The sequence below is a fragment of the Bombina bombina genome, chromosome 2, assembly GCF_027579735.1.
Source record: "Bombina bombina isolate aBomBom1 chromosome 2, aBomBom1.pri, whole genome shotgun sequence".
Taxonomy (NCBI): Eukaryota; Metazoa; Chordata; class Amphibia; order Anura; family Bombinatoridae; genus Bombina; species Bombina bombina.
In genome coordinates, this window is record NC_069500.1 from 977,314,995 (window position 1) to 977,337,269 (window position 22,275).

A 22,275-nucleotide genomic window follows, 5' to 3' on the forward strand; every position below is an offset into this window, starting at 1 on the left:
ATTCCATTGTCAGAAAATAAAAACTGCTACATACCTCTATGCAGATTCATCTGCCCGCTGTCCCCTGATCTGAAGTTTACCTCACTCCTCAGATGGCCGAGAACAGCAATATGATCTTAACTACTCCGGCTAAAATCATAGCAAAACTCTGGTAGATTCTTCTTCAAACTCTGCCAGAGAGGTAATAACACACTCCGGTGCTATTTTAAAATAACAAACTTTTGATTGAAGATATAAAACTAAGTATAATCACCATAGTCCTCTCACACATCCTATCTAGTCGTTGGGTGCAAGAGAATGACTGGGAGTGACGTAGAGGGGAGGAGCTATATGCAGCTCTGCTGGGTGAATCCTCTTGCACTTCCTGTTGGGGAGGAGTAATATCCCAGAAGTAATGATGACCCGTGGACTGATCACACTTAACAGAAGAAAAAGTCCATGAAATTCCCAGAACAGAGGTCTTGAGACCCAAAATAAATGAAGGGACTAAACAAAAACAGAATAGAATGGCTTTTGTTTCTGAGTATAATGTGTTAAGTAAACGTATTTCAGGGATTGTGAGGAAACATTGCCATCCATTACATGAGGTTTTTAAAAGTTATCCCCTTTCAGCATATAGAAGGTCTTGCAATATTAAAGATAGACTGGTGACGGCTCATGTAGGTAGCAATAAAACAGATAATACAGGATATATTACATCCAAGAGGAATGGTTGCTCACCTTGTCTATCATGTTCAAATCGCAACAGTATGAAGGAGATACATTCACACATCCCCTTACAGGTCAGAAATTTAAAATCTTTGGATTTCACACATGCAATACTACTTATGTAGTTTATTTAATCAAATGTCCATGTGGGGTTATCTATTTGGGCGAGACGACCCAAGAAGTGAGAGACAGAATGATACAGCATAAATCAGCAATAAGACATAAGGATAAGGAAGCCCCAGTGGCTCACCACTTTATTGAAGCTGGTCATTCTGTCTCTCAACTTAGAATTCAGATAATTGAACATGTTGCCCCTTTAAGAAGGGGAGGTAATAGAGAGCTTTATATTAAGAGGCGAGAAGCACATTGGATTTATAAATTAGATTCTATGTATCCAAAAGGAATGAATAGGGACATAGAATGGAATTTATTTGTATAGATATTCGCTGCCACAATGTTCTGTTTTTGTTTTAAATGTTAATATACTAGACACCACTAGGTGGAGCTATAATATAAGTAAACTCTGCAAGAAGTATGAAGGAGTTAATGAAAAGGTTAAATTAATTAAACCACCTGTGATTGTGTATAAAGGTGAGCACTTTGGGTATTACCTGTTGTCTTTTTTTGTTCCCTCTATGCTGGAATAAAGTTGAGTATCTGTATCTCAAGGTCACAGTGCTGCTGGTATTGTATTATTACTTTGATTGTTTGGGGTTGCAGGCCCCTACAGCTTGCACGTGAGTTACAAGGAGGTGCTGGATAGTGACATTGACTGTTTTCTACTGAAATGGACTACGGCTACACCCCAGTCGAAAAACAGCACAAACTTGTACTGCAAAAAAATAATAAAATCTTGATTGAAGAATCTTTTCAGACACCTAACTTTACCACTTACTTACTCTAATGTAGGCAAAGAGAATGACTGGGGTTGGAGGGAAGGGAGAAGATATTTAACAGCTTTGCTGTGGTGCTCTTTGCCGCCTTGTGCTGGGCAGGAGTGATATTCCCAATAGTAATTAAATGATCCGTGGACTCACCGTGTCATTAGAAATAAAAACTATTTTCTCTGGTAATGGGTGAGGGGGTTTGAAAGTAAATGAGGATGCTGTCTTCAAAAGGTGAGAAGACCTCTAGGATCCTCATGAAGTAGGTGAAAATATAGATTTAATGAGAAAAAAATGTTTAACAGAAGAAAGAATGGAACCAGGTGATCAGGTGCAGCAATACAACTGGTTATTTTCTATTAAATTGAATATGTTTTCTCCACCATTCCAGTCACCTCTCCCCTATTTAGGCTTCTGGCGTTGGGTGTAACAGGAAGCTAGATCACCATTTAAATGTTTGTTTTGCATAGGGACATTAAACGTAAAACATTTAAGGATGTTTAAAAAGCACAATTATTATGTATTATTATGGTGCTATATTGCCTTTTTGCAGACATCCACACTGCCTGGAAAACCCAGAAGTGCCTTAGAAACACTTAAAACAGACATCTTAAATATTGGAGAAAAAAATAAACACATGGGAAGCGAATAACCAATGCCTGGCCATGAAAAGGTGAAACGTTAGCCATAACCAACTTATCCAATAGGACGATAAAAAAGGAATAAGAATTAATAGGCTTATTTATAGTCTGAGTGAGAGTATGGTATGTTCCTATCAATCAATGAAGGGCTTATTAATGTGAAAAAATCAGCTGTTACTTTGATGATGATGATTATTATTATTAATAATAAATTCTACAATTTATTTCTTTTTAAACAAAAACATTGTGGATCATGCACAATTTAGTGCACCAGTTCTAAAACATAATACATGATTTGAAGAGTTCTCTCTCACACTTTTTGTGCATTTAAATTAATTGTGTATTCTAAAAAATAACTTACCAACAGTTCCTGGATTTAGTGATGAAACAGATATTTCAGCACCAATTAAACCAAATAACATTGGCTGGAAAATGTCCCATCCGACCGCAACAATGTCTTCAACCAAAGCCTGCAAAAGATGATAGGAGCACACTACATGTATCAAACATTTAATTTAATTTTAGGGATAAAAAGCACTGCATATTTATGGCAAGTTAGATTTCTCCTTTACCTATGGTTATACAGGTAGAAAACTCTTTATCCTAACAGTTTGGAACCAGAAAAAGTTTGGACTTCCAAATAGTTTGGATTTTTGTATATTTGCATTTGTAAAATGGGCAGTTTGGAGAGGGGATGGAACCAAGTGTAACAATAATATATCTCGTGTCATTTTACGCAATATTTACATGTCATAACACAGCTCAGTTAGTATATCGTTGAATGGAACGGAGCACCAGCCGGGATATTAAAAACGTCAAAACTTTATTTGAAACTTCTTTAAAAGTTGACACACATAATGAAGTGTCAGCAGAGCACGACTGACGCGTTTTGGCTTAGAGCCAGCTTCAGCTTTTGACTACGGCTCTAAGCCGAAATGCACAGCTGTGCTCTGCTGACACTCCGCTTTTAATCCATTACGTGTATCAACTTTTAAAGAAGTTCTGAATAAAGTTTTGAAGTTTTTAATATCCTGGCTGGTGCTCCGTTTCATTCAATGATATACTACCTGTGATTGACCTACACCACGAGCAGCACTGCCTATGGGTATTCCCTGTAACCCGTAAGACAAGGGCACCAAACTCGGCGCTGGACTAATCACAACAGAGCCTGAGCCGACATTGGGCCAATCACGCCAGAGCTAGAGCAGGCTACACGCCCCTGTGATGTCTGAGGAGGGTGCCGGGTGAACACAAGCAGTGAGTTGTAGACTCCAGCATTCCAGTGAGTATCTAGAGCTTGTGTTATAGCGATATAGGCTGAGCGCAACTCACTATATACAGCACCTTAGGACCGGACGTATCACTTGGAGAGGGGTAAGCCGCTTCTGTTTTGTCATTGACTCTGGGGATTATACATCATTGCGATTGTTTCTGGACTAGCGTAACCAGTATTATGTACCCTATACGGACGTGCACACTTGTATCAGTGGGTCCTTTTTGTTTGCTTTAATAACACAGCTCATACATGTAACCTAAAGGTAATTTTATATTGTTTTTTTAATTATTTTGTATACAAAGTATCCTCAGTATGATAGTACAGTACTGTAATCAGAAAGGTAATATTTGTTGTTTTAAATAAAATAAATTATGCTTACCTGATAATTTCCTTTTCTTCTGATGGAAAGAGTCCACAGTTGCATTCATTACTTTTGGGAAATAAGAACCTGGCCCCCAGGAGGAGGCAAATACACCCCAGCCAAAGGCTTAAATACTCCTCCCACTCCCCTCATCCCCCAGTCATTCTGCCGAGGAACAAAAAACAGTAGAAGAAATATCAGGGTGAAAGGTGCCAGAAGAATATAAGGACGCCCCACATAAAAGTACGGGTGGGGAGCTGTGGACTCTTTCCATCAGAAGAAAAGGAAATGATCAGGTTTTGGGAAACCAATACCCAAGCTATAGAGGACACTGAATGCCAAGACGGGAGGGTACAATAGGCGGCCCAAACTGAGGACACCAGGCCTGAACCTCTACCCAATAAAAAAAACTGCTTCGTCGGAAGCTGTGAAAATTTTAAGAGGAAAAGCCCCAGTGACACTGACTCGCAGTCAGTCCAGAAGCCTAGAAGAACTAGAGACTGCAAACGGACTCGACTGAGCCAACAGTCCTCCAGGAGACACCGCCGGCCAACAAACGTCCCCCCACCGCTCATCTCCACAAATAAAGGAGACACCAGCCGAAACCCCCAAGGGAACAAGGCAAAGGAGAAGCAAGGCAACCGAAAGGTCCCCTAATACAAAAAGGAACATGTCACGAATACCTCAGGATTCAGCTAAGAAATGGTTCATTCCTGTTCAGCTTGTGTACTAAGAACCATTGTTTGTCTTTTAAAAATAGCTGTGTCCTGGGTTTGTGTTTCTTTGAAGTGTCAGGAGCATCATAAATGCTTGGCAGTATAAACAGGATAGAATTTTATGGCTTAGACTGTCAGGAGAATACATGATAGAAACAGGGCCTCAGTCACAAGAATACTGATAAGGTCACTAAAAGGACATTGGTATAATATATATATATGTGCTTTAAACTGTTATGACATTAAATGAAGGTAAATATGACAACCTATGTCATATCTGATATCAAATCGATTCTCCCAATGAAACTAAGAGATTCCCGATATGTATATATGGAAAAAGAGTTACCTAGCAGAAATTATAATGGGTTCTATAATCTCAGGCAAAAACTTAGTTTACTGAAGGTCATAAAGACAGGGGGGTTTCTTAGCCTGCCCAGGAGGGTGTGGTCAGGCAGCCTGATCTATGGAAAAGAGGTATAAGAATCTTTTTCAGCTATGAGATGTCATTCTTACAAGGGGAGCTGTTCTACAAGAGTAAGAATCCATCGCTTCATGCCAGCCCCTGGCACAGATCTTGAAACTATGAAAGTATTCAATTCTGTTTTTCTCCTTTTTATTTTAAAACACTGTGCGCTAATGTGTCATTTTATTTGTACCAACTTTTTTTTATTAATAATGCATTGTGCATAATATTTTTGGCATAATAAATAATTATTTTATTAAGTTTGGCCTTTGTCTAATAATTGAACCACATTACTGAAAGAGACTGGAATATTAGAACTGTATAATTTAGGTTATTTTTCTGCTAAATTGTACTCAGAGAGTTATTATGTAAGTCTGGGTTTTTCCTTAGGATTTTACCTTTAATAAATTTTAAGTGGTGGCAGCTGAGATATTGAAGTTAGTTAGTGGGGGTGGCATTAAAGGAGTTTTGGGGCATTTCTTTTACGTCTAGTACAGACTGGAGAGTGCTGTTAACCCTTGCAACCACTGAACTTAATCACAAGCTGGCCTGGTGTGGCTAGATTGTGACCTATCAGTGAGAGTAGAAGGGGTCTGATAACCCTTTCTGTGCCAAATAAGTGACTGGCGCAGGGTTGGATAACCTTGGTTCGTCACAGAACACCTCCACTAGTGAGCCCAGCTCACAGAGACCCAAAGGGGTCCAAACAGGGAAAGGAGGCCACGCCAATACCAAGTGAAACCCGGGATAAGACCAGGCACAGAGACAGTACAGACGTCTCCCCAAAATTCTGCAAGCACGGAATGCAACTGAAGAGGCAAAGTCCTCCCAGTGTCTGGCCATAGAATACCAAGGTATTTAACCATGAAAAAGTGTGTAATACACCCAGGTGAAAAAAAAACCAAGTTTGAGAACACAGAGTCCACAACAGGACGGCACAGAGGGTACTTGCGAGGAAAAAAAAGCAGTCAAGCAAGAAACAGACTGCAAAAGTAACCCCCAGACAGAGGGCACGTTCCAGGCAACCTAAGTCGCTGGACCTACACACAGGTCCCTGAAAAGGGGAACACAAAAACCTCAATCGAGGTCCCCCGAGAAAGAGAGTATACACTCAGAAGCCGAAGGAAGAGTAAACCCTCTTCTAATTAATGGAGCAAGTTGAAAGGAAAATCTATACCCTAGCAGACTAAGCTAATAGGATAGACCCAACAAACTCACACAACCAGATGAGACTGCGCAAAAGTAGTTCCTTAGACGGCTCAGCCATCCTGACCTGCAGACCCACACTCAGCTGGACCAACCCAGCCTCCAGGATCCAAGACAGGGAAACAAAAGAATCCCGAAACAGGTACAGGGTACAGGAATGAGCGTAAGGATAGCACAGCCATCCCCACAGAGAACAAGTACAACCCAACTCTGAAACAGACAACAAGGCCATAGACCTAAGGATCTATCAAAATAAAGGCCCCACAAGTCTGCTTGGAGCCAGAAAGACCCCAGGGGGAATCAATCCCACCTTTCCGCCTCCCATCAAGAAGTCCCAGCAAGGACTCTATCACCATAGGGAGGAGAATATCCCCTAAATAAAAGGGATGATGCCAAAGGGCAACAACTGTCCTCAAGGCCCGAAGGCACTGTCTAAACGGAAGTGAAATTCCTAACACAGATGTCCTTGAAAAGGACCCCCCTACAAGTAGCTTACCTGTCATGCTCGGCCGCTGGGAAGCTCCAGCTGTCCTCTCTGTGTGCTTGATTGACAGGTAGTCTGAGCCGCCCCTTCCTGATGATGTCACTACCAGGCTTTTTATTCCGGGCTTCCTGTTTCTTCAGTGCCCGTTTGTTTGTGGCACCTGTGAGGACTTTGCTGTGGAATCTCTCTAACTGCCAAACTCTGCAAAGACTGACTATCCTGGGTTAATCCTCTACTTCCTGATAACCTGTTGCCAAACATTGCAAGTACTATTTATTCTGTGAATCTCTCAATCTGCTTGTTTACCTGTTGCCAAAACTCTGCAAATACTGTTTACTCAGTGTAAACCTTCAAACTGCTTGATATCCTGTTGCCAAACATTGAAAAGACTGTTTATTCTGTGAAACTCTCAAACTGCATGTTTACCTGTTGCCAAAACTCTGCAAATACTGTTAATTCAGTGTAAACCTTCAAACTGCTTGATATCCTGTTGCCAAACATTGCAAAGACTGTTTATTCTGTGAAACTCTCAAACTGCATGTTTACCTGTCGCCAAAACTCTGCAAATACTGTTAATTCAGTGTAAACCTTCAAACTGCTTGATATCCTGTTGCCAAACATTGCAAAGACTGTCTATTCTGTGAAACTCTCAAACTGCATGACAACCTGTTGCCAATCCCTGCAAGTACTGATTAATCTGTATTAACCCTCAAACTACCTGTTATCCTGTTATCTAACTCTGCATGTACTGACTATGCAGTATAAACCTACAAACTGCCTGATAACCTATTGCCAAACTCTTCAAGGGCTGACTACACAGTATTAACCCTCAAACTGCCTGATAACAAGTTACCTACTCCTGCATTATTAACTGTTTCTTGTTTACCCTTCCTCTGTCTGAGTATAAGTGACTATCCCTGCTCTCCTGATTCTGTGGAAGACTTTTGCTGTAACCAGTTCCTTACCCAGAAGTCTATTTGGCTGATATCTTGAATTACTTTGGACTCAGGCTAACCCTGCTCCATATCATGAGTACATTGTTTTTTAGAGGTTGTCGTGGGGTCACGTCCTGGATTAAACTCAGAGTGCAAGGGTGTTGTTTAAGTTCGCCCTAGAATTTGGGTCTTCTTCTGGACTTTTCCTAACCTGACAGTACCAAGCTAAGGCACAGCCAACCCATGCGCCTGCAGAGCAGGGAATCCACAGGAACAGTGGCAAGCTGACCAGGGGAATGCAACCCTAAAGCGCACCAGAAAATGGACATCCAGCGCCAGCAGCTGGGTATGAACCAACCACCCTTGAGGCTCAAGTCACACAGCTAACCACCAGATGACATGGGCCACTCTGTGGCAAAGAGTAAAAAATACTCTGAAAACCTGGCCAACCATGACCAGGTGAGGTAGATGGAGCAAGGACATAGCCCAAGTTCCCACTACCGTGGAACCAGGGGCGGTTCTACACAGGGGCCCACAGGGGCCAGTGCCCCTGTAAAAATGTCCCTGGCCCCCCCTGAGCTGGCCACTGAGCTGACTGAAAAATACTTAACAAGATCAAGGCTATTTATCTGCTTCCCTGTCCCTGAAACGCTGTCTAGTCAAAGCGTGGGGTTAAAGTGAAGTAAAACTTGTGCCCCCTCCCCTTTCAGAGATGTGCTACACTTCCCGGGTTGTTGTGGAGGCTAGGGTCCCAACCGGCAAGCTGCGTAAATATTCCCTCATAGGGGAAAAAACTGAAAACAGACATTTTAAACAAACAGAAGACTAACATGTCCAACAACTTCCGAAGAAGTAATAAAGAGTATCAATCCCAGAAGGTTCCCGAAGGAAACAAAAACAAATAAAAGACATCCCATCGGATATAAATAAAATATAAGGCAACCCGGAGGTTAACGCCCAAAAAGAAAGAGGCCTACCAGCAGGACCAGCCAAACGGAGTCCTATCACACAAAACTGGGAAAGATCTCTAACGAATGACAATCAGGAGATTACTTCATCCCCACATGTCTAATGAGGTACACCATTCGAATTATCAGACTGAAAATCCCCTTATCTTGTAACGATAGGGTCATTCAATAACTGAAAAACATGTCTGAGCACACGCGAAGGCGCGCAATCCTGTAACGGAAGGCACAACACTCAGGGACAGATACCCCCGCGGCGAACTGTAGAGGCCCTCCCCAAGGCGGAAGGCCCGGGACAATAGGGCACAAGCACATTCTCAAATAAACGTCTTGACTCTGCAGACGAACAATCACCAACATTATGTGGAAGCGAAAACGTGCTGCAACCTCTGGGGGAAACACGCCACCCCACATGGAGGAACCATAAACTGGGTTACCCGCATGTGCAGAAGTATGATGTGGTAGGGAACTCGCCTCTCGGAGGACAGGACCCCCAGAGGCGGATGGCTCAGCAGTCCCTGGATTCCCCGAGGCCGAGGAACCAGGCTCTCTAAAATGGCATACGGAACAAAACTGGTTGACAGGCGTCAACGAGGCCACGCCGGATTCATTACCGGACACAGAATCTGAAATCAAAATAGTCTCAGTATCAGAATCCTCTGTAACTGAATGTGAAATTAACAGTCTCAGCATCAGAATCCTCCATAGCTGGCGAGAGGATATTTAAATATGGACTAAAGTAGTGAAAAAACTTAAACGGCACCTGACACACCAATGGCTGGGGCACTCACCACCTCCTATGACCAGACCCTTGTGGACTAGAAAATTTACTTGGCCACGAGGTAGGGAATGCGGAAATGGAACAAAGGAACGTAGCCACGCCCGAACAAAAGGTAAACCTTACAGACTTCCAAAAGGCCTCAATGTTCCAACCATGAGCCGAGTAAACATTGCACATAAGCAGGTTGAATCACATAACAAACATGATTATAAACCCCCCCTGTTCAATAACCCCCCTCAGGAGATATTAACCCTCGATTCCAAGATACTAAAAGAGATTTACTGAGACCCTTAAGTTAAAAGTTAGACCCGCAAGGTGGTAGCCTCTCGGGAAACATTCACATTGCAAATAAAGTAAAATGAAACAATCTTACCGGAATCTACGCCGTGGAACAGGAACACGGCCCTTCAAGTGTGACAAATAGTAGCATCGCCTCCGCCATGGACTTGAGAGAAGAAAGCAGGCAGCGAAGTGAAGTTCGACAACGCCGATTGCTTGAGGAGCTGTTAATATGAGTCGGGATAGTTTCGCGGAAAGAAACTCCCTGCATCTCTGGACTCTAACTTTCATCCAAGTCCTCACTGAGAGACTGACAGGACTACTTAAAACTCCTGTCCCATGCCGAACAGTACTACCCTCCATAAGAGACAAAAACAAAAATTTAAAATTCTGACACTTCTCTGCCATCCTCCTGGGACGGAAGGCAAAGAATGACTGGGGAGTGAGGGGAGTGGGAGGAGTATTTAAACCTTTGGCTGGGTTGTCTTTGCCTCCTCCTGGTGGTCAGGTTCGTATATCCAAAAAGTAATGAATGCAGCTGTGGACTCTTTCCAATTAAGAAGAAAAACATAATTTATGCTTACCTGATAAATTTATTTCTCTTGTAGTGTATCCAGTCCACGGATCATCCATTACTTATGGGATATATTCTCCTTCCCAACAGGAAGTTGCAAGAGTCCACCCACAGCAAAGCTGCTATATAGCTCCTCCCCTACTCCCCTAACTGCCATTACCAGTCATTCGACCGAAAACATGCAGAGAAAGGAAAACCATAGGGTGCAGTGGTGACTGTAGTTTAATGGAAAAATTACCTGCCTTAAAGTGACAGGGCGGGCCGTGGACTGGATACACTACAAGAGAAATAAATTTATCAGGTAAGCATAAATTATGTTTTCTCTTGTTAAGTGTATCCAGTCCACGGATCATCCATTACTTATGGGATACCAATACCAAAGCTAAAGTACACGGATGATGGGAGGGACAAGGCAGGTACTTAAACGGAAGTTACCACTGCCTGTAAAAAACCCTTTCTCCCAAAAATAGCCTCTGAAGAAGCAAGGTATCAAATTTGTTAAATTTGAAAAAGTATGAAACGCAGACCAAGACTCCGTCTTGTAATCTGTTCAACAGAAGCCACATTTAAAAAAGGCCCAAGTGAAAACCACAGCTCTAGTAGAATGAGCTGTAATCCCTTCAGGAGGCTGCTGTCCAGCAGTCTCATAAGCTAAATGAATTATGCTTTTTAACCAAAAAGACAGAGAGGTTGCTGAAGTCCTTTGACCTCTCCTCTGTCCAGAATAGACAACAAACAAGGTGAATGTTTGATGAAAATCTGTAGTAGCTTGTAAGTAAAACTTTAAAACACGAACCACGTCCAAATTGTGTAATAGACGTTCCTTCTTTGAAGAAGGATTAGGATACAAGAATGGAACAACAATCTCTTGAGTGATATTCTTGTTAGATACCACCTTAGGTAAAAACCCAGGTTGGTACACAGGACTACCTTATCCGTACGGAGAACCAGATAAGGAGAATCACATTGCAAAGCAGATAACTCGGAGACTCTATGAGCCGAGGAAATAGCTACCAAAAAGGAACTTTCCAAGATAGAAGTTTGATATCTATGGAATGAAAAGGTTCAAATGGAACTCCTTGAAGAACCTTAAGAACCAGCTTTAAGCTCCATGGCAGAGCAACATTTTTAACCACAGGCTTGGTTCTAACCAAAGCCTGACCAAATGCCTGAACGTCTAGAATACCTGCCAGACGCTTGTGCAAAAGAATAGACAGAGTAGAAATCTGTCCTTTTAAAGAACTAGCTGACAACCCTTTTCTCAAAATCATCTTGGAGAAAAGATAATATCCTGGGTATCCAGACTTTACTCCATGAGTAACCCTTGGATTCATAACAATAAGATATTTACACTATATCTTATGTTAAATTTTCCTAGAGACAGGCTTTTATGCCTGTATTAAGGTATCAATTACTGACTCAGAGAAGCCATGCTTTGATAACATCAAGCGTTCTGTCTCCAGGCAGTCCATCTCAGATTAGTTATATTTAGATGGTTGAAAAGACCCTGAGGTAGAGGGTCCTGTCTCAGAAGCAGAGACCGTGGTGGAAAGGATGACATGTCCACCAGATCTGCATACCAGGTCCTGCGTGGCCACGCAGGCGCTGTCAAAAGCACCAAAGCACTCTCCTGCTTGATCTTGTGCAAACCCCTCCGGAGGGAATTCCCACTCCCCCGGATGAAAAGTCTGAGGACTTAGAAAATCTGCCTCCCAGTTCTCAAAACCTGGGATAGGGATAGCTTTTAGACAAGAGTGAGTCTCTGTCCAGTGAATTATTTTAAGACTTCTAACATTGCTAGGGAACTTCTGTTCCCCCTTGATGGTTGATGTAAGCCACAGTCGTGATATTGTCCGACTGAAATATGATGTACCTCAGAGTTGCTAACTGAGGCCAAGTCTGAAGAGCATGGAATATCGCTCCCAGTTCCAGAATATTCATTAGAAGGAGGGTCTCCTCCTGAGTCCACTATCCCTGAGCCTTCAGGGAGTTCCAGACTGTATCCCAACCTAAAAGGCTGGCATCTGTTGTAACAATTGTCCCATCTGACCTGCGGAAGGTCATACCCTTGGACAGATGGACCCGAGATAGTCACCAGAGAAGAGAATCTCTGGTTTCTTGGTCCGGATTTAACAGGAGAACAAATCTGTGTAATCCCCGTTCCTCTGGCTGAGCATGCATAGTTGCAGTGGTCTGAAATGTAGGCGTGCAAACGGTACTATGTCCCTTGCCGCTACCATTAAGCCGATTACATTCATGTACTGAGCCACCAAAGGGCGCGGATGGAATGAAGAACACGGCAGAAATTTAGAAACTTTGACAACCTGGACTCCGTCAGGTAAATTTTAATTTCTACAAAATCTATCAGAATCCCTAGGAGGGAAACCCTTGATATTGGGGATAGAGAACTCTTTCCTTGTTCACTTTCCACCCATGCGATCTCAGAAATGCCAGTACTACGTCCGTATGAGACTTGGCAACTTGGATGTTTGACGCCTGTATCAGGATGTCGTCTAAATAAGGGGCCACTTCTATGCCCCGCGGCCTAAGGACCGCCAAAGTGACCCCAGAACCTCCATAAAGATTCTAGGGGCTGTAGTTAACCCAAAGGAAAGAGCTACAAACTGGTAATGCCTGTCTAGAAAGGCAAACCTGAAAAACCGATGGTGATCTTTATGCATCGTAATGTGAGGATAAGCATCCTTCAAATCCATTGTAGTCCTCTATTGACTCTCCTGGATCATAGTTAAGATGGTACGAATAGTTTCCATCTTAAATGATAGAATTCTAAAGAATTTGTTTAAGATCTTTTAGATCCAAAATAGGTCTGAAGGTTTCCTTTCCTTGGGAACCACAAACCGATTTGAGGAAAACTGTGTCCCTGTTCCTCTATTGGAACTGAATGGGTCACGTACACAATGCAAGAATGTCTCTTTCTTTATCTGGTTTGCAGATAAATGTGAAAGGCAAAAACTCCCCTTTTTTGGGGGGGAAAGCTTTGAAATCCAGAAGATATCTCTGGGGTATAATTTCCAATGCCCAGGGATCCTGGGCATCTCTTGCCCACGCCTGGGCGAAGAATGAAGTCTGCCCCCTATAGGATCCGTTACCAGATAGGGGTCCGTTCCTCATGCTGTTTTAGAGGCAGCAGCAGGCTCCTTGACCTGCTTATCTTTGTTCCAGGTCCGGTTGTCTGCCTTAGAGGAAGTTGATGCCACACCTGCCTTGAATTTTCGAAAGGCACGAAAATTAGGCCTTTTTTGTCCCTTGATTTGGACCTGTCCTGAGGAAGGGCATGATCTTTTCCTCCAGTGATATAAGTAATAATCTCCTTCAAACTAGGCCTGAATAGGGTCTGCCCCTTGAAGGGAAGTTAAGTAGCTTATTTATTAAAGTCACGACAGCTGACCATGATATAAGCCATAGCGCTCTGCGCGCCAGTATAGTAAAAAACAGAATTCTTAGCCGTTAGTCTAGTCAAAGGAACAAAGGCATCAGAAAACAAAGGAATTGGCTAGCTTAAGTGCTCTAAGCTTGTCAAATATATTCATCCAATGGAGCCTGTAAAGCCTCATCAAGAGACTCAAACCAGAACGCTGCAGCAGCAGTGACAGGAGCAATGCGTGCAAGGGGCTGCAGGATAAAACCTTGTTGAATAAACATTTTTTATCCATTGGATCTAAAAAAGCACAACAGTCCTCGCCAGAGGTAGTGGTACGCTTAGCTAGAGTAGAAACTCTTCTCTCCGCCTTAGGAACTGTCTGCCATAAGTCCCGTGTGGTGGCAACTATTAGAAAACATTCTTCTAAAAAATAGGAGGGGAAGAGAACGGCACACCTGGTCTATCCCATTCCTTATGAAAAATTTTAGTAAACCTCTTTAGGTATTGGAAAAACATAAGTACACACCGGCACTGCATATTATTTATCCAGTCTACACAATTTCTCTGGCACTGCGATTGTACACATTCATTCAGAGCAGCTAAAGCCTCCCTGAGCAACAAGTGGAGGTTCTCAAGCATACATTTTAAATGTAGAAATATCAGAATCAGGTTAAATCATCTTCCCTGAGTCACAAATATCACCCACAGACTAAGCATATTGTGAGGTAGTATCAGACATGGTTCTTAAAGCGTCTGTATGCTCTGTATCTACCCCCAGAGCTGTTTTGCTTTCCTTTAATTTCAGGTAGTCTGACTAATACTGCTGCCAGTGTATTATACACAACCTTTGCCATGTCTTGTAAAATAAACGCTATGGGCGCCATTGATATACTTGGCGCCATTTGAGCGTGAGTCCCTGGAGCGGGAGTCAAAGGGTCTGACACGTGGGGAGAGTTAGTCGGCATAACTTCCCCCTCGACAGAATCCTCTGGTAAAATAAACGCTATGGGTGCCCTTGATGTACTTGGCGCCATTTGAGCGTGAGTCCCTAAAGCGGGAGTCAAAGGGTCTGACACGTGGGGAGAGTTAGTCGGCATAACTTCCCCCTCGACAGAATCCTCTGGTGATAATGTTTTTAAATACAAAAAATGATCTTTATTGTTTAACATGAAATCAGTACATCTGGTACACATTCTAAAATGGGGTTCCACCATGGCTTTAAACATAATAAACACAGAGCCTCCTCTATGTTAGACATGTTAGAACTAATAAAGAGACTAGTAAGCTTGGAAAACACTTTAAATCAAGTTAACAAGCAAATATAACAAACGTTACTGTGCCTTTAAGAGAAACAAGTTTTGTCAAAATTTGAAAAACAGTGAAAAAAGGCAGTAAATCAAACAAAATTTTTACAGTACATGTAATAAGTTAACAGAGCATTGCACCCACTTGCAAATGGATGATTAACCCCTTAATCCAAAAAAACAGATAAAAAAAAAAAAACGACATTTTTTTAAACAGACACAACAAAACTGCCACAGCTGAGCTGTGGATTACCTTCCCTATAACTGTTTCTATGCAAAATTTAAGCCAGCCATGTGGAAAAATTAGGCCCCAATAAGTTTTATCCCCAAACATATGTTAAAAAACGATTAAACATGCCAGCAAACGTTTTAAAACACATTCTTATAAGAGTATGTATGTCTATTAATAAGCCTGATCCAGTCGCTATCACTGCATTTAAGGCTTTACTTACATTACTTCGGTATCAGCAGTATTTTCTTAGTCAATTCCATTCCTTAGAAAAATATATTACTGCACATACCTTAGCATATATCTCTATCAATCAGCCTGGTACCAGTCGCTTTCACTGCATTTAAAGGCTGTACTTACATTACTTCGGTATCAGCAGTATTTTCTTAGTCAATTCCATTCCTTAGAAAAATATTTTACTGCACATACCTTATTTGCAGGAAAACCTGCACGCCATTCCCCCTCTGAAGTACCTTACTCCTCAGAATGTGTGAGAACAGCAACTGGATCTTAGTTACGTCTGCTAAGATCATAGAAAAAACGCAGGCAGATTCTTCTTCCAAATACTGCCTGAGATAAACAGCACACTCCGGTGCCATTTAAAAATAACAAACTTTTGATTGAAGAAATAAACTAAGTATAAAAAACCACAGACTCTCACGACCTCCTATCTATGTTGAGACTTGCAAGAGAATGACTGGGAATGGCAGTTAGGGGAGGAGCTATATAGCAGCTTTGCTGTGGGTGGACTCTTGCAACTTCCTGTTGGGAAGGAGAATATATCCCATAAGTAATGGATGATCCGTGGACTGGATACACTTAACAAGAGAAATAGACAATTATTTGCATTTTAGAACACAAAAAAACAAACCAAAGACACGGGCAGAAAAGATTGTGACTCACAGGCGGGGAAAATAGTAATTTATTTCAAAAATAATAGTTAAAAAGTTTGGATTTCAGAATTCTGGATTTGTACATGTATGTAGATTTTGTAACTTTGCACAGTTAAGATTTCTATAAAATATAATTTATTTAGAGGAGCTAGTCTGGACTTGTGTGTGGAGAAGACAGGGCTTGCCACTGTCATTGTGTTAACAAAATTCAAAACGATGTGGCAAGTTTAGGCTTGTGAAGTCTGACATGTGCTCTTTCAGTTTTCTGGACTGCAAAATCTAGAATTTTCTGATTTAAATTACAGGAAACTGGGAAAGGTGGCAAATAAATAATGAATGTATATCACAAATATTATTTGCCGTGCATAATTAAGCATTAGATTACAATCTCAAAGTGTTTTCTGCCACTTTAAGGAAGGACATCATAAAAATTGTTCAGTATTTTCGCTTTACTCAGTATTCTCAATCTCATTTCCTTGTGTTTCTTTCACTTCCTTTTTCATATTAAGATAAAGGATTACTACATGATATGCATGAGCTAAGTGAAATAGAAGCACAGTTTGTTTTAGAAAAGGAAGTATTCTCTTTTTCACACAAAAAAAAAGCTTAAATCAAAGCTATTTTTTGCTGTGTTGCATCTGCTCAAGACATTGTGCTGCCTGGGTCCAAAAATCATTGATGCCCCCAACTCTTTATCCACTACAGACTAGTCCAAAGCATAGTGTTGGATCACAATGCTTTAGAAAAACAAATAATTTATCTACAAACATCCCCATAGACTTCATTTGTAAATTCTGTAGAAAAATCATTAGACGTTTCTGAAGGATTGTGATCGCCCCATAGCCAGAAGTCTCAAAGATTTTTCATTAGCAATAAATGTAAAAATGAAGAGATGAAAGTTTTAAGCATGCAGTTGCTAATACATTCTGACCACCTTTTGACTAGTAAGAGTACTGTCGCCATTTTGGATCTGTAATCATTATAGTTGAATGGCACCTGTTTAGGTTTTATCAAGTTAAAGGGACATAAAACAATTAATTACTTTACCTGCAAATTTATACTGCAGTGCCTCGCCATTAACTCTTTCATTTTAGTTTCTGAATTGTAAAGCTCAAACTCCCCCCACACATTTCCTTCTATGGCTGTATCTATATCTATTGTTCTTTTGGTAGAATGCAAAAGTGCATAGGGATTATCTGCTGGAGCATGCCTAGAAGCTGTGAACTCAGTTGAAATACAATGCCTGTGTCCCAACACTGATAAAAGTGGTGGAGTTGGCTGCTAACCTATGCCAGCAATTATTATTTTTTTTTTTATGCAAACTATTTTTAATTAATTAGCCCTTTTAGGATATGCACAAATCTCAACCTTTTTTTTATGTCCCTTTAACTTTCAAGTGTGTGTATATATAAAGATAGGTTGTACTCATTTTTATTATGTGCAAGGTAACGGTGTATTCACTGGCGAGTGTTGTAAGTAAAACAATACCTCCTATTTGTGTTTCCTAAGATTCAGAAAGGTTTGAAGCCACATAGTGAGTATTTAACATGTGTATAGCTATCTGAGAGTAAGACTGACTATCACTTAAATACCCACATTTATGTGAGCTTGGCTGCTTTTAACCAAAGTAGTTGTATTTATTTGTATCCATCATATAAATAGATTGTGAAGCTGAAAATTTCCCAGACTACTTGTACTGATGCCTGCTGTGGTGTATGGAACCTTCAGTGGTATTTATCCCTTGTTCTTCTCTGATACTATTAGACTATCTCAACACACTATTGGGGCGCCGTCTTCTTGTTTCCACTTACAATAATTTATTATGTGTTTTTGAAAAAAATAAAAAATTACCTTATCAGTAGCCCATCCCATTCCAGCTAGAAAGGCCATGACCAATGTACAAAGCCCACCAGATCCTGGAAAACCAAAGAATAGACTTCCAAATACAGCGAATATAGATAGTGCCAAAAGAAGATACGCTCGTTTCAGTTTTAGTTTTTCCTGTAAAAGTTTTTAAAAAAGTAGTTATTTAAAAAAGCATTAAGTTAAAAAATGTAAAACAGACAAGATCATCATTCACCTATATTAAATTAGTAAAGTAAAATGATAAAATCCTAGCTACATGGTATCTCACCCCAGTATGTCTTAAATGCCTATACCCAGGGATGTCTGGGAAGTGCTGGAGGGGATGGGGGAAATATGCACATATATATATATGATTTATATTTTGTTAAACTGCCATTCATGGGATTTGACTAGACCCTGTTATAGCATTCAATTGTGGTTAACTCACATTACTGATACTCTAACTACTTTAGACTTAAAGGGACAGTAAACACCTTGAGATGTTTATATAAAATGCATAGTTATGCATAATTAAAATACTTTGCAATATATTTTCATTATTTATTTTGCCCCATGTTCATGTAATTTAGCTCTGCAAATTGAGCATTTCTAATTCTCAGAACTTGAAATACACCCTGTTGACATATTAAGGCTAACTCTGCTTCATATCTTCACCTAATTGGCTTTATCAGATAACAACTGCAAAACAATGCATTCTATACTAACTTTATGAACGTGGCTTGCCTTGTTGTATGTAGGCTAAGGCCCAGATTAGCTTTAGCCTACATTCATACGAAATGGTGGATGGAGTTTGGTTACTGAAAAATAACTGCAGTAAAAACATAATTTATGCTTACCTGATAAATTCCTTTTTTCATGGTGGTGAGAGTCCACAAGCCTTGATGTGTAGGATTCAACTCCTGGCAACTAGGAGGAGGCAAATATACCCCAAAAAACAAGAGTTTTGAACCCTTTCACCCCCTACATATTCCAGTCTATCATATAGCCAAGCAGAGGAGAATAACGTAACAGAAAGGCAGGAAAGGCAATATGCATAAAAATACTGGGTGGGTCTTGTGGACTGTCACCACCGTGAAAGAAAGGAATTTATCAGGAAAGCATAAATGATGTTTTTATTTTATAAGGTGGTGAGAGTTCACAAGCCATTACTCCTGGGATATAATAACCAAGCTGTGTAGTCCATGAAAAAGGGGTGGGATAAAAAAACAATAAGGCAGTTTCCACTTGTTAGCCACTACGGCCTGAAGGACTTTTCTGTTCATAGCAAAAACTTCAAAATGATAACATTTAGCAAAATATATGTAAGGAAGACCAAGTTGACCCTTTGCAAATCTGTTCCACAGAAGCCTCGTTCTTAAAAACCCAGGAAGTAGAGACTGATCTGGTGGAATGTGTTGTAATACAATTCAGGGGTGGCTTCCCCACCACCAAATAGGCTTTGTGAGAGACCTACTTTAACCAAGAAGCTAAGGAAACCGCTGTAGCCTTCTGCCCCTAGACCCAGACAATGGACAAATACATTTGAATTTTGAATTCTTTTGTAGCTTGTAAATAAAACTGTAACACTCTTACTTCATCCTGACTATGCAAAAGTCTCTCCTTTGAGTTTTTTGGAATATGACACAAGGAAGGAACTACAATCTCCTGATTTATGTTCTCAGAAGACACTATATTGTTTTCTTAATACAGCCTTTTCCTGGTGAAAAATAAGGTAAGAAGATTAACACGAGAGAGCAGACAATTCCAACACTCTCCTAGCTGAAGATATTGCTAAGAGAAACAATACCTTCCACAACAGAAATTGAATATCAGTATTATGTAATGGCTCAAAAGGAGGAGCTTGCAAGACAGACAGAACCAAATCAAAATTTCATAGAGAAATAGGTTTTATTACAGGTCTAAACTGAACTAAAGCCTGAACAACTAGGAGCTTGGCTATTTTTCTGTTATACAGTATAAAACAGAGAGGGTTGAAATCTGACCCTATAAGGCACTGGCTGACAAGCCCTTATCTGCAGGAACTGAAGGAATCTAGGAATTTTAAAAGAGTGCCAATGAAAACCATGACTCTTACAACAAGAAATAAACTTTTTCTCAATCTTATGGTAAATTTTCCTAGTGACTGGCTTCCTAGTCTGAATCAGAGTGTCTACCACAGTGCCAGAAAATCCCGTTTCAAAATCAAGCATTCAATCCTCACGTCGTCAAATTTAAAGTTTGTAGATCTTGTTAAAATAGGAGGACCTTGAGACAAGAGATCCTGACGCTGTGGAAGAGTGCAAGGAGGAGAACTGGACATCTGAATTAGATCTGCATACCAAGTCCTGTGGGGCCATGCTGGAGCAATCAGAATGACTGACAAATGTTCCTGCCTGATCTGAGATATGATTCTTCAAAGTTGAACAAATGGTGCAAAAATGTAAGCTAGTTAAAGTGTACAAGGGACAACCAGATCATCTACAAGTGTCACACTCTTCATGGAAGCAGGTTCAGGTGTTGGAAGCTGTTGTGCAGAGGTGTCAGGTTCTGGGGTTAAAGTAGTGTTTTGTCTGTGTGAGTCTTTCCTTTTTGGCATCATTAAACTGGTAAAAGGTTTTAGGAAATAAAGGTTAAGGTTTTATTGATAGGTTAAGACAGTCTTAAAGCAGGCAAAAATGTAAATAAACTGTAGACAAGAACTTGGCAATAGCAGGCAGGATACGTAGATATGCTGCAGACCAAAACTTGGCAGTAACGAGGAGGATATGAAGAGATGCTGTAATCAGGCAACTTTGTAATAACAGGCAGGATAGTTGCATAGGCTGTAAACTGGAACTCAATAGTAAGAGGCAGGAATGTAGATCTTTGTAATAACAGGCAGGATATATGCATAGGCTGTAGACTGGTAACTTTGTAGTAACAGGCAGGAATGCAGATCTTTATAATAACAGGCAGGATACTTGCATATGCTGTAAACTGGAACTCTGTAGTAACAGATAGGAATGCAGATCTTTGTAATAACAGGCAGGATACTTGCATAGGCTGTAGACTGGATCTCTGTAGTAACAGGTAACAAGCAAGCAAAAGTACCTGAGGCAGTCCTTAGGAAATATCAGAGAATTAGCCAAGATCAATTGCCAGGAAATCAGTCCAGAAACAAAACACAGTGCCAAGGGAAAATCCTGAAGAGTAGTCTCAAAATGAAGCAGAAATCAGCCACCAGGAAGTCCAACAAATCTGTATTTAAACAGGAATCAGGACCAGAGGCTCTGCCAGAGTGCAACACTTAATGTCAAGGCCCAGAACTGAAAGCAAACCTGCCTAATATAGCAGGCTGCTAATTATATGATTTGTTACAGCTGGCAGGCAGGTGGAGCCAGAGAGCCAACGTTGCAGCAAACAGAAAACCAATATTCTCAGCCTGTGACCAAGCCATCTTACGAAGAGGTAAGTCAGCAGGCTGGGAAAGAACAGCAGCGGAAATAGAAACAGGTCCTAGTTTCAATTCTAGGCTGGATCATGACAACAAGCTACGCTTGGGTGTCCCTGAATCTGGCACAACTTCTGGGGAGTTTGTGATTGAAACAGGAAGCCATCAGGTCTGTTTCTGGAAAACCCCACCTCAAGACAACCTGATCAAATATTTCCTGGTTGAGAGACCACTTTCCGGATTGCAAACTTTGACAACTAATATAATCTGCTTCCCAGTGGTTAACTCTCAGAATGTGAATTGCTCCTGAGATGGTAAAACGATTGCATTCTGCCCACGTTAAATTTTGTGCTACTTCCTTTATCACTAGCGGACTTCGAGTTCTGCCCTGATGGTTGATATACACTACAGCCGTGACATTTTATGACTGAAAACCAAGATATCTCTCTTTTCAGAAAAGGCCAGGTCTGGAAAGGCCGGAAAATTGCCCAGAGTTCCAAAATATTTATTGGTAACCTCGTCTCCAGAGGAGACCAAACTACTTGCGCTCTCTGAACTACCCAGACCACATCCCAGACCAAAAGACTTGCATCTGTAGTTACACTGTCCCAAGAATGATGCAAGAAAGATGCTCCTAGGGCAATGGAACAGTGATTTATCCACCAAAATGGGGACTGCATCAATTTCACTTTATGATATAGATGAATCTTCTGAAACAAATTATTGTATACCCGATCCTCTATTGCAACATACAAAGTTGAAGAGGGTGTAAATAAAAGAGTGTAAAAGGAACCACCTATGATGAAGCCACAATCAGACCTATTACTTGCATGCATTGAGCACGAGGTGGGTGTAAATACCTCTGTAATTTTGCACAAGCCTCCTGTAATTTGATCTTGCTAGCTTCCAAAAAGCAAAT

At 40.9% G+C, this 22,275-nt stretch overlaps 1 protein-coding gene across 1 annotated transcript in view; it reads right to left on the minus strand.

Moving 5' to 3' along the window:
• The window catches only part of LOC128649935 (sodium/hydrogen exchanger 9B2), a 346,495-nt gene that overhangs the window by 52,591 nt on the left and 271,629 nt on the right, over window positions 1-22,275 (minus strand). The window contains exons 9-10 of the mRNA XM_053703502.1: window positions 17,933-18,082; window positions 2,595-2,703 (exon numbers count right to left, since the gene is read on the minus strand). Coding sequence (XP_053559477.1) covers window positions 2,595-2,703; window positions 17,933-18,082 — 259 coding nt within the window. The remainder of the gene's footprint in view (window positions 1-2,594; window positions 2,704-17,932; window positions 18,083-22,275) is intronic.